The 11,952-nt window shown below is 34.3% G+C and overlaps 1 protein-coding gene across 1 annotated transcript in view; it reads left to right on the top strand.

Annotated features, from left to right (window-relative positions):
• The window catches only part of LOC111048643 (DNA repair protein complementing XP-G cells), a 27,970-nt gene extending 16,762 nt beyond the window's left edge, over positions 1-11,208 (top strand). Inside the window, exons 8-12 of the mRNA XM_039428543.1 lie at positions 1,887-1,985; positions 4,888-5,101; positions 5,814-6,053; positions 8,087-8,274; positions 9,434-11,208. Of these exons, the coding sequence (XP_039284477.1) occupies positions 1,887-1,985; positions 4,888-5,101; positions 5,814-6,053; positions 8,087-8,274; positions 9,434-9,991 (1,299 nt within the window). The 3' untranslated portion in view covers positions 9,992-11,208. The remainder of the gene's footprint in view (positions 1-1,886; positions 1,986-4,887; positions 5,102-5,813; positions 6,054-8,086; positions 8,275-9,433) is intronic.
• Positions 11,209-11,952: the final 744 nt, after the last annotated feature.

An 11,952-nucleotide genomic window follows, 5' to 3' on the forward strand; every position in this document is an offset into this window, starting at 1 on the left:
TGGACAACCCTAGGCATAAGCCCGATTAGGGTGTACTACTCCTAATGAAACAACTAAAAATACTCAGAAGGAGTAAGGCCACTCCGCTCTATAAATAAACTTGGCGTAATAAATTATAACTTAAAAGAAAATACATTATTTTGCTACGGTAGCCCATCACACTATTTCAAATATCCAATGAAAGCTGTATAAATAGAACTAAGGACTTCTGCTACTGCTAATATTGAAATAATTATCATAAAGTTATAATATTGTAGCAGTTTGTTATCTGAAAATTTTCCGGCTATCGTTGCCGTGGTTTACGCAAGACTTGATCCTTTTTCTTTACATTGAAGCTGGATCCGCACCGCACCAGTGACCGTGAATGTATAATTTATTATTATAAGTTGTAATGGTATTATTCATATTGACTCGGCCGAGCTGAGCGGCAATAGTCAAATTAGGACTCGTGGAAATTATATTCTCACTGTTCACTGCCACTTCTAAGTGCAGATCCTGCTTAACTGCACTTGATAGACATTCATTTATTTAATCAAATATGAATTATCCAGTGATGGGGAAGGAAGTAACAGACAAGCATAAAGTATGTTTCTCTTTCGAATTTTTATACAAATTATTCAAAACAAGGGTATTTTACCATTACATGGTTGATGTGTAACAAATGTGATGTCATCTTGTTGACTTTTTGTGTAGTTGAGAAGTTGATATTGTGGTAATTATTCATATTGGATGAAAAATACTAAGAAATTGTAAAAAAAACACAGATTTATTGATACTTTGAAACTTCGTTTCAACTGTAAACTTACCTGTAAACTTGGTTTCTAATTATCAATAAATCTGTGGAAAAAACACAGATTTATTGATACTTAGAAACTTCGTTTCAACTGTAAACTTAGTTTCTAAGTATCAACAAATCTGTGGTTTTTGACAATTTCTTAGTCTTTTTCATTCAACATCTTGTTGAATGAGGAAATTATATTTTCACTGTTCACTGCCACTGCTAAGTGCAGATCCAGCTTAACTGCACTTGACAGACATATTCATTCATTTATTCAAATACAAATTATTCAATGATCGGGAAGAAAGTAACAGATAAGCACAAAGTATGTTTCTCTTTCGAATTTTCATGCACATTATGCAAAACAAGGGTTTTTACCTTCACATGGGTGATGTGTTACAAGTGTGATGACATCTTGTTGAATGAATAATAATGAATGAAAGTACTTGTTGATATGGATATTACTCAGCCAGTACCAGACAGATAAGTAACACTTCATGTCAGACATAAATTTATTCCCAAATGCAATTTCAATGAATCTATCCATATAGATATAGAATGAGAAATGGCTTTAAAAACTTTATTATATAATTCACTAGGCCACGATGTAAAAAAACCTGTTAAATTCTAACCAACTGTTAAATGCTACGAAAACCAATCGGAGAAGCCTTCTTTTCAGAAAGCTCTCTCTGATTGGTTCTCGTGGCATTTAATCATGATTAAAAATTAACAGGCTTCTATGCTACTGTGTTGTGCTGTGTCTGATACGTTACCTATCTTTCAAATATTGAGTATAATCATAGAGTAAAGAAAACTATATTTAATTCTTAAATCTCTGGTATAAGTATTTCTTTCATCTCTGGTATAATTTTAGACTCTACCGTCTAAATGAGAAACAGTTAGTGGATTTCGAATGCGACTGATATTAATTAATATTTAATTTTCATTAATTCGATGATATGGATACATCATATATAGTACTATCATAAAATATCAAATATACAGAGTTATATATGAATACCTCTTTAATCACGCTGTATGTTAATATTATATTATGCTTCGTGTTCTAATATTTAAAATGTTTTTATGTTTATATTTTTCATTTCAGAGTATTTTAGAGAAGCAAGAGGTAGAATTGATACAAGTACAAGGGAGGGAAGAGAGATTGGCATCCACAGTTACTGAACAGATGAGGCTTGAAGCCGAGGTAAGTAAATCTGCTACACAAATACTGTATGCCTTCTTAACAATAACGTAATGCTTCTATATTACAATTTTAAAGTTCAGTTCAGCTCAGTTTTGAGCTTTAGACTTCATTATTTGTCGGCCGAAGTAGCCGAGTAGTCTGGGGGGAAAAACGTATCCTATCGCTAAGCCCAGTCATGAGTTTGATTCCCGCTAAGGGTATGGTTTTTTGATTATCTCATCTCATTACCCACTCACAAACAGAGGCTTATGTGTAAAATAATTTTGGCTCAAAAATTATTAGAATTGAGTGTAAAAAGCAATTATCAAATTATTTGACCAGTGTTCTATTTTAATTTGAATTAAAAAAAAATGTGGATCAATATTTTTCCACCAAATGGTACTTGAAAGGCCTAGTAAGGTTTAACAACCATTGGTGCCTAAAGACGAACGCACACAGCAGGAGACCGACGGAAAAAATGAAAGGCTCGCATGTAGACGTGAGCAGACATATGGAGTCAGACGGACATGTGTGTGCGTTGCAACATTCGAATACCTGGGGCCCGTTCCATGGAAGTCACAAGTACCTATGAATTTTAACGGAACAGGTGACTCCGAATTCACTAGTGAAACTATTCATTTGGGCTAGTCGCATATTGAGATGTGAAGCGATTCTGCTGGACGATTTAAATCATATGATCATATTATAATGTTCACATTGAGACGATGTTGGAACACGTGAACATTATAATATGATTATACTAGCAGTTAGAAACCACAGCCTCCTCTAATACTGGTCCATCAGAGTGAATTATGTCCTGTCCTACGTGTCGGCGAGATAATATCGGTATGTAAACAACTAATGGCTGTTTGGGTTGTTTTATCGACAATAATTTGTTTTTAACAACTACGCTACTATCATCAAAAACTTACAGAGTTGAAAGCAGAGAAAAGTTGGGAGGAAATGATATGCTACTTCGCGTTATCAATTGCATGCCTCATTGCTTGCAATTAATAATCCACTCGATAGCTGCTTTATGATGAATAATTCTAGTATGATCCTTTTGTATTATCCTTAAAATACAAAATTTCAAAAAACCTTAAAAAGTCGACCGACTAACCGAAATAGGAACATACCTGTCAAATTTCATGAAAATCTATTGCTGCGTTTCGCCGTAAATGCGAAACATATAAACATGAAGAGAAATGCAAAACAGTCGACTTGAATCTTAGACCTCACTTCGCCCGGTCAATGATATAAAATTGTCTAGCAGACTCGAGTCGCGTCCTGTCATGTCACGACTCACGTCGCGTCTCAATATGCGGCTTGCAATCTCGTGGTACGGCTACTATCAATGCACCTACAATTCCAGGTACATTGGTTACTATAGCATTATTTCGAACCTGTTACTTTTAGAACTTTATTCATTTTTATTTCCTCAAAAAAATACATTCACAGAAACAGAAATATTACATTAGTCTATGAAGAAATATCTCCCTGCAAAGGTAAAAACCTGAGCGCAGGAAGGAGTATATATAAATTCTGATCACAACAAAGCAGCAAGAAGGCGAACTATTCTAAGCAAAAACAATGCATATATATTGCAATGTTAACGTTTTATGTTTTTGTAGTGGCTCAAAAATCAATAATTCACGTTTAAAAATTCAATTTCAAATGAAAATGTCAGCATATGGAATAGTTATTTGTGCAACTAGTGCGCAAAGTGACAGTTTGCTGCACCGAAAGAAACGTTTACACCCGAGCCGTAGGCGAGGGCGGAATGGTTTCTTGAGTGCAGCAGAGGAACTTTGCGCACGTATTTCACATTAAGTTTTTCCTACAGTTACCATTGAATATGAAAAGTGGGTAATTATGGGTAAAATTGCCTGAAATCCATCAAATAACTTAGTAGTGTTTGAATGGCGAGGCGGCTGTGTGGTGTGTGCTGTGGTGGCACTGTGCTGTTGCTGTCCTCGTTATAATATATAATAGTAATAATTAGCGCGTTGTGCTTCGTTGCACCTCTGCTCACTATAGCAGCCCAGTCACTGTTACCAACTTCATTTTGATTTTGCTGCACTGTTGCTCCATATAACCTACTAAGTATTTTTCGTTGCCATGTTGCAAATCTGGAGTGCAGAAAAATTTTTCCCGCACTAGAGCGGAAAAGTGATTCTTTGCGTTCTGTAATCAGTGCAGCAATGGCCACTTTTCAACGTAACTGTAGGAAAAAGCAATTTTCACGGACCTATCAAAATTATTGTGAAAATTCTTGTCGGTTTTCATTAGTGATAACTACAATTTACTATTTATATCTTTGATATTGTTACTGTAGTGATAACCAGTTACAATAAAAATAACTGAATATTATAAAAAATAACAGATGAACGTTACTGATAAAATTCACTGTTGATAGGAAGAGATTTTGACATCATCTAAAAAGAAAGGTGAATTCTGCTAAAAAAAACAGAAAAGGCAAGAAGTCTGTTGAAATTTACTAGTATAATAATAATAATAATATTGATTGACCTGGCTGGCTAGGTCTAGTGTCACACAGTTATCAGGTCGCACCTGATCAATTTCAGGGCCTCTGACGTGACCTAAAGACTGTTATTAGGCATCCGGTTCCGACGACTTGAGCGTGTCTATCCGAAACACGGGAGTGGCTCGAAAAAAAATATTTTGCCCGGGCCGGGATTCGAACCCGGGTCTATGAAATGTAGAGGCAGCATCTAATACACTCTGAATAACTATGGCCACTCCAGTGAATATATGTAACTTGTGACTTTTATCAAACGGGCCCCTGGCGAGGGATTTTTTCTCCGTCTGTCCACTGGTGTATGCGTTCGCCCCAACAAATATGTTAGGTGACTAGTGTGAATCGATGTCGGCTCCCAGAACAGACTGTAGTTTGTGTCGGCAGGAACTTCTGCAGCTGTTCGGCGTGCCCTGGGTTAAGGCGCCCATGGAGGCGGAAGCCCAGTGCGCCTTCCTGGACCTTGTCGGCCTGACGCAGGGCACTATCACCGATGACAGCGACATCTGGCTGTTTGGCGCCAACCGAGTCTACAAGAACTTCTTCAATCAGAACAAGTATGTGCTCCAGTTCCGCGCTGACGACATCAAGAGCTTTTTCAGTAAGTAAGTAGTTTGGATGGTGTGAGTGGGAACTCTTCACCCTACTAATATTTTATGAATAAATTTATTTTATTTGCCAAAAAATGAACAAATAGAATTAGGTATTGCAGGAACTCAAATTTAAGTAAATTAACAAGATCAGCTAGGTACTACGATGGAAATATAGAGATAATCATATAATCTTTCTCACATTATACAATGCTGAGTGAGGTAAAAACACCGGCTAAAGGTAGACTCCTATATTCCAGAGTCGTAACATCAGTTTGAACACAAAATCAAAATCACATTGAATTTAGCCTATAAGATATGGGCTATACATTATAGCCTATTATATGTTTTACTAGACATTTTTGCTGCAAATTTCATGTAGAATCTATGGTATTTAGCTGTTACACCTTTCGTGGGACACTCTGTATATCACATAATATATCTAATCATCTTTGGAAATCAAAAATCTAAGTACGTTTTTATAAAAACTTATGTTACCTATTAATGCCATTCTAATTTCCAAAGATGATTAAGAGTAGCCTCAACAAAAAGTTGATACATCTCATTAATATGAAGACCATAAATTCTACATAAAATTTGCAATAAAAATGTCCAGTAAAATGTTCTTATTGTATCTCTAGTTTTCAAGATATATCGATTTCTCGATATTTTTTAATAAATATGAATAGTTTATAATATTGATCGGATTTATTTTGGGTACAGAACTGTCTCGGGGTGACCTGATCGAACTAGCTCTGCTTGTGGGCAGTGACTACACAGTGGGAATCAATGGCATTGGGCCGGTGACCGCACTAGAGATCATCTCCACGTTTCGTCCCGCGAGCAGCTCGCCAGAGAGCATCCTCTCTACTCTACGCGCGTTCAAGCAGTGGCTGCAGCATCCCAGCAACAGCAAGACCTCGCAGCTGGCTAGGAAGTTGAAGGATGTCGAGCTCGATGAAGGTAGAATCATAATAATATAACAATAATATCATTATAAAAGAATAATGAAAGTTATATTAATAGGATAGTAATAATATTAAACAAAAAGAGTAAAAAATTGTTAAAAACCACAGATTTTATTGAAATTTAGAAAGACTTTTCTTTAATAATTGTTTTTGACAATTTCTTGGTCCTTTTATTTAATAAGAATAATTACCACAATATCAACTTCTCAACTACACAAAAAAATAATAAAAAAATCAATTAATAGCGTACTGTTTATATCTATTAATATTAAAATCAATTTAATTTATTCAATCTATTAAAATTTAATGCGCTATTAACATTTCACATTAGTTATACTTGTCATTGATGAGATGTCTTATTAGGCTGGCCACTAATGGCAGAAAATGCATGATTAACTGTATCATAATAAAGAAAAGAACTGGCTTATACACGTACGGAATATGAAATTCACGAATGACGCATCATCACGTCTGAACTACTGGACTGATTAACTGAAATTTTGCATATTGATTATCAATTTACCGAGAATGGTTGTAGGCCTATTTTAAAATTTTCAAGATTTCAGTACGTCAAGTTTTCAGTTTGGCAAGTTTGTAAATAGACTTTCGCGGAGCACGGGTTACCTGCTAGTCATGCATAAACACATGTTCATCATCAGCGAGAGGCTTCTAACATAAAATAAACATCCAATAACAATGAATAAACCACTGGAAAAATAAACTAACCTCATATAGAAAAATAAACTAACCTCAAATAGAGTTGATAAAAAAATTGGAGATACAAAATCTTCAACGTTAGTAGGTTGAACACTCACATGTCTAAGATTGAAAGTTGTGGGGAAACGCTCCTTCATGGTGAATTCTATTCAAGGAAAATTACCTAGCCAAATATGGTTTTCTATGTAATAGAAATAGGCTAACAGAGAATATGGAAATGCCTTATAAATGAAGGGTGAAGAGAAGTGACAAAGGGAAGAATTCGATTAGATTAGAGTTCTTTATTCATGTATGTTACAATATTTATTGGCGTATACTCTATTTTACATTTAATGACAGTATTAATAATTATTCAACAATTTTTAAAAGTTATGAAAAATTAATTAATGAGAATAAAGATTGAATGCAATTTGAATAATAATATAATATTGTGACGTACTTCATAACGCGGCGGTGCTTCAACAAATAATTGTCGAAGATGAAAAGAGGAAAAAAGTGAGAAACATTTTAATTTAAAAAAATTGATTTAACTAGAGCCTGATATACCATTTCTAAATTTTTATTATTTAGAATTTTATTTATTTGATAGAATTTGTAAGATAAACATCTAATCCTTCTACAGACGGACTTGATATGTACATCCACTTTGGATGATAATCTATTATGATTTCCAAGTATTTAATATTATTGACTTTTTTATAGTGAGACAATCACAAATACCTAGGTTTGAAGTGCACCTTGAGTGGAGCTTTAAATCTTCATTATCAACAGGCTGCCCTATTTTATTTACTAAGAAGGTTATGTAGCTAGTTTTATCTATATCCAAACATAGGGTATTTCTATCTAGCCAATTCTTAATTTGTAATAAGTTTTGTTCAGCTATGGTGTGAATAGATAGATAGAGTGGAACTATTCAGCACACCTACACCATGAAGCCCATTTTTTTACCGTTATTGAATTTTGTATTTTGTTTGCATTGTTCTTGTATTTTGATTTTTATTGTGTTGAATAAAATTATTCATTGATTTGAAAATGCTTTAATGTTCTGCTTTGTTCATCAAAGTGTGCTCGGATAAGACCGTTTGTAAAATCGGCCCTGCCAAAATGTGTGGAATTCAATCAGATTGAATGGAATGTCAATGATTGTTTATAGTACTGTATTAAATATGTATATATAATAATTGTGTTTATAGTACAATATTAAATATATATATTTAATAATTGTCTCAAATATAAATATTTTTAAATAAATTAATAAATTATTTTATGAAAATACAAGTACAGGAATTTGACGTTTTGGTGTTTGCACAGGGTTTCCGAGTGCAGATGTAGTGGACGCTTACCTGAAGCCGTGCGTTGACGAGTCGGAGGAGGCCTTCTCATGGGGCAGCCCGGACATCGACGGCCTCAAGGTGTACGCGCAGCGCAAATTCGGATGGAGTCCCAGCAAGGTCGATCAACTACTACTCCCCGTCATCAAAAGTCTCACTCAGAAAACGGTTAGCTTCAACTGAATTTTTTCGTAGAAATCACTTGAATCTTATTCGTATTTTAATGAAAAAAGTGTTACCAGATAATGTGGAACAAAGTTGAATGTAACTTAGAATATTTTGATTGTGATATATATTTCGATCAGAGGCGAGGCGTCCGGTCGGTCATCTCTGGATTCGCCGATGACGACAGAAATTGATATATTTATCAATTCATATTTTTATCCAAGTATTTTCATTTACCTATGAAAATGTGACTGTTAGAGCCATGCAAATGCAGTCCAGTGCTCTAATAAAAAGAAGAATCAACAAGATTCATTGTCGAATTCCACAATATCAACTCTTACTCCCAATTAGTGGGGTTCTACTATTTTATACTATAGTTTTGAAGAAAGTTATGATATCTGGGATGTATTTTGTTATATTCCTTTTGTATTTTATTTTTCAAATATTTGTTTAAAAACATTAACGCATTCAATTATTATATTATGTCTTGAGTAATTATAACCTTATTTAGACTAGGCCTATATTAAAAGTATACAAATTTGGGAGAGAAACAGTTTTGAAGTAATCCTCTAATCCATTAAATTATTCCCAATCAATGAATTGATTATTTGTTTTGTAAATAATAAAAAAAAAGGGATTCATAAAACAGTTTTATAATGAGGATCTTTAACGCACCAGTTAGATGTAGAGTAGAGAAATGTAGTTTGTTTTAAACATCTTACGAGTGCTTAAAAAAACATATAAAACTGTTTTATACCCTTTTTTCCTATCCACGACAACTAAAGAAAAGCCAGTACGGAATCACATTGCTGACTTGTTAGTTGTTAAGGTGCAATTCCTCAAGCTTCGTTTACGTTTGTCAAGTATCTTTGAATCCAAGTTTTTTTAACGTTTCATGGACGATTATGAAAAATCGAAGTTCTATTTAGTTGCTTTTGTGTGAGTATCTTCGGAACAGTATGACATATTGATGTCAATGTTATTATGCCCAAGTGAAATTGTTTCTGAGTGCCTGGTCACACAGAAAGCGATCTGCTATTCTTTGAAGGATATAGATATTATATATACCTATCGCAGATCACTCTGACCAGTCCCTAAATCTTGGACTGGAATAATATATTTTGCAATGTGGCGAATAAAATGAATTTAATTTCAATTTCAGAGCCAAACCAGGATAGAAACGTTCTTTAACATGAAACCGGCCATTCCGCAACACAACGACAGAGTTAGTCGGAGGGTGCAGAGGGCCGTGGAACGCATGGGTGGTGGGGTGGGTGAGGGGGTTGCTGAAGAGGAGGGGGGACAGAGGAGGAGAGCAAGAGATTTGCTAGCCGAGGGCGAGGAGGATGAAGGAGGAGGCGGTAGAGGGCGTGGAAGGAGGGTTAGAGGAGGAAAGCGGGGAAGAGGCGGGATCCGGGACGAGATAAGGATAGCGACGGAGAGAGATAGGTTCCGCAGTCGGCAGCCGAGATCACGACCCCGGCCAACGCCCCCACATCCTGTTCCCGGGCCGTCGTCGACCGAGACCCGGCACCCTGTGGCCACCCCGAGGCAGGAGCTCATTCCCCAGCGTGAACGTGACCGGTTGGAGGGACTCAAGCGTAAGATTCAGGCCATCAATGTGCTCAAAACTAAGAAGAAGGTGAAGAAGGTGAATAGGCCCCCTCGGGCGCCCATCAGGCGAGAGGCTGATTTGTCGGAGAGTAGTGGCAGTGATTAGGTTCATCCAAATCTTCCTTCGATCAATAAATTTGGTTAACTTTTTGGTTAGGGTTACTATTAATTATCAAGAAATAAAAAATCCAAGTACCATATTTAAAAAGAAGGTTACTTAGATGTTTTATTTTTATCTCTTGATATTCAGTTGTTTCTATGTTTGATGAAAGTATTTAAAAGTTATTTCAATGAATAACTTTATGTGTTTCTATTTTTGATAAAAGTTTTTTAAAATTACAGTAATTAGACATTATTTCTATGCACAAATTTAGTAACTTGTTTCTATGTTTGACACTTGAAAGTATAGTAATTGGAAGAACGTGCCAAAGGCACTAACTTATCAGAGTGAAGTTTTGGTGTTAGTAGTTAGATATAGTAATTAGTTTTTATTGAAAATCTATTTGAAATTGATTTTTTAATACTTTTTATGAAAAATTGTTTCTATGTTTTCTACATGTAGAAGAAATGACAATAGAATAAATTGAAGATATTGCATTTTTTGCTGAATTACTACATATTAGTGACAGTAAAAGTAGCAGATACAATGACAATATATTTCCCATCAGTTATTAGATATTGGATACAGTTGAAGATATTTGACTCTTCCCATTCAGCTCGGCCGAGCGAGTATAAATAGTCCCACTATAACTTATGGGAATAATATTATCACTGTCACTAATATATGTGGGAATCCAGCTTAAAGTGCTTTTAAGTAAATCATTGTTGCGTGTGAAACTAGTTGAAAAAATTCAGTTGAAAAATGATATTATTGTAGTGATTAGGTTCGATGCCAATTTAATTTGTTTACAATTTATTTTCATATTATTAATTTTAATAATATTATTTTATTAATTATTAATTTCAATGATTGTTTCCGTGTAAATTGATTGTATATATTTTGTGAGAATCATTTCAATATGTGCATGTGCAGATGAATGACTGATGAAATCATATACATTTTTACCCAAAGATATTTTAAGATATTAAAATAGCATCTAATAATACATTTCCATTTTTATTAAAAAATTCATCAGATTGAATTGTTGGAATTGATTTTTAAAATGCATACTCTTCAAAAGAATTATTGAAATCATTATTATTTTAGATTTTGTAAATAGATTGTTTGTATAATCAAATAAAAATGTATTTTATGGCGTTATTTTATTGTTTTAAATTTTGCACAAAAGCATGTTGTATAATATCCATTAATAAAGGAATACCTACGATGTTTTCTGCTTGCTCAGATCTGTTCCTCAGGTGAAATCTGAATACTTCAGGACCTCTTTCGTGACTCTATCGCGGTACTGATTTAAGGCGGCAGGAAATCCTATACCAAGTATAATCGTGTCCATTCCAGACATATATCCAACAATAATAGTTGAGAGTAAACAGGAATTGTAAACATCCTTTGTTCTATAGTGAGGTCCACGTTATAATGGCAGTGAAGAAAGATAGAACATCAACGTTGCCGATCCTCACTGTCTTGTCAATGCCTTCTTGACGGTCGCTGATACAGGTTTATTAATGTAATATTAATTGTTCATTCTCGTTTAAAATAATCAATTATATTTTATTAAGCAAGAAATTATATTTTTCAATAATTTCATAAAGAATTTTTATAATTAATATGAAATATTTTATTAATTATTAATTCTACATTGTTAAAAGCCGATGTGGCAACAGAGCAAAGCGAGAGAGAGAGAGACAGCGCTATCCGCTTTGTTGAATGATAGACAAGGATAACAATACAATTGCTAATCAAACACTGCCATTATAACGTGGACCTCACAATAGCATTATACAGTACTGAAGGCTACTTTACAATAAATTTTACATTAGTTATTTTTAAAAAAATGCACGAAACTAGTTAGTTATTGTTGATTTATTTTTTCGACTTGAACTCGAAAATTTATGAGACCTTTTAAATTTATGAGATTCATGTAGGGAAATCTCTATGATCTTTAT

This window comes from Nilaparvata lugens, chromosome 5 (assembly GCF_014356525.2).
Source record: "Nilaparvata lugens isolate BPH chromosome 5, ASM1435652v1, whole genome shotgun sequence".
Taxonomy (NCBI): Eukaryota; Metazoa; Arthropoda; class Insecta; order Hemiptera; family Delphacidae; genus Nilaparvata; species Nilaparvata lugens.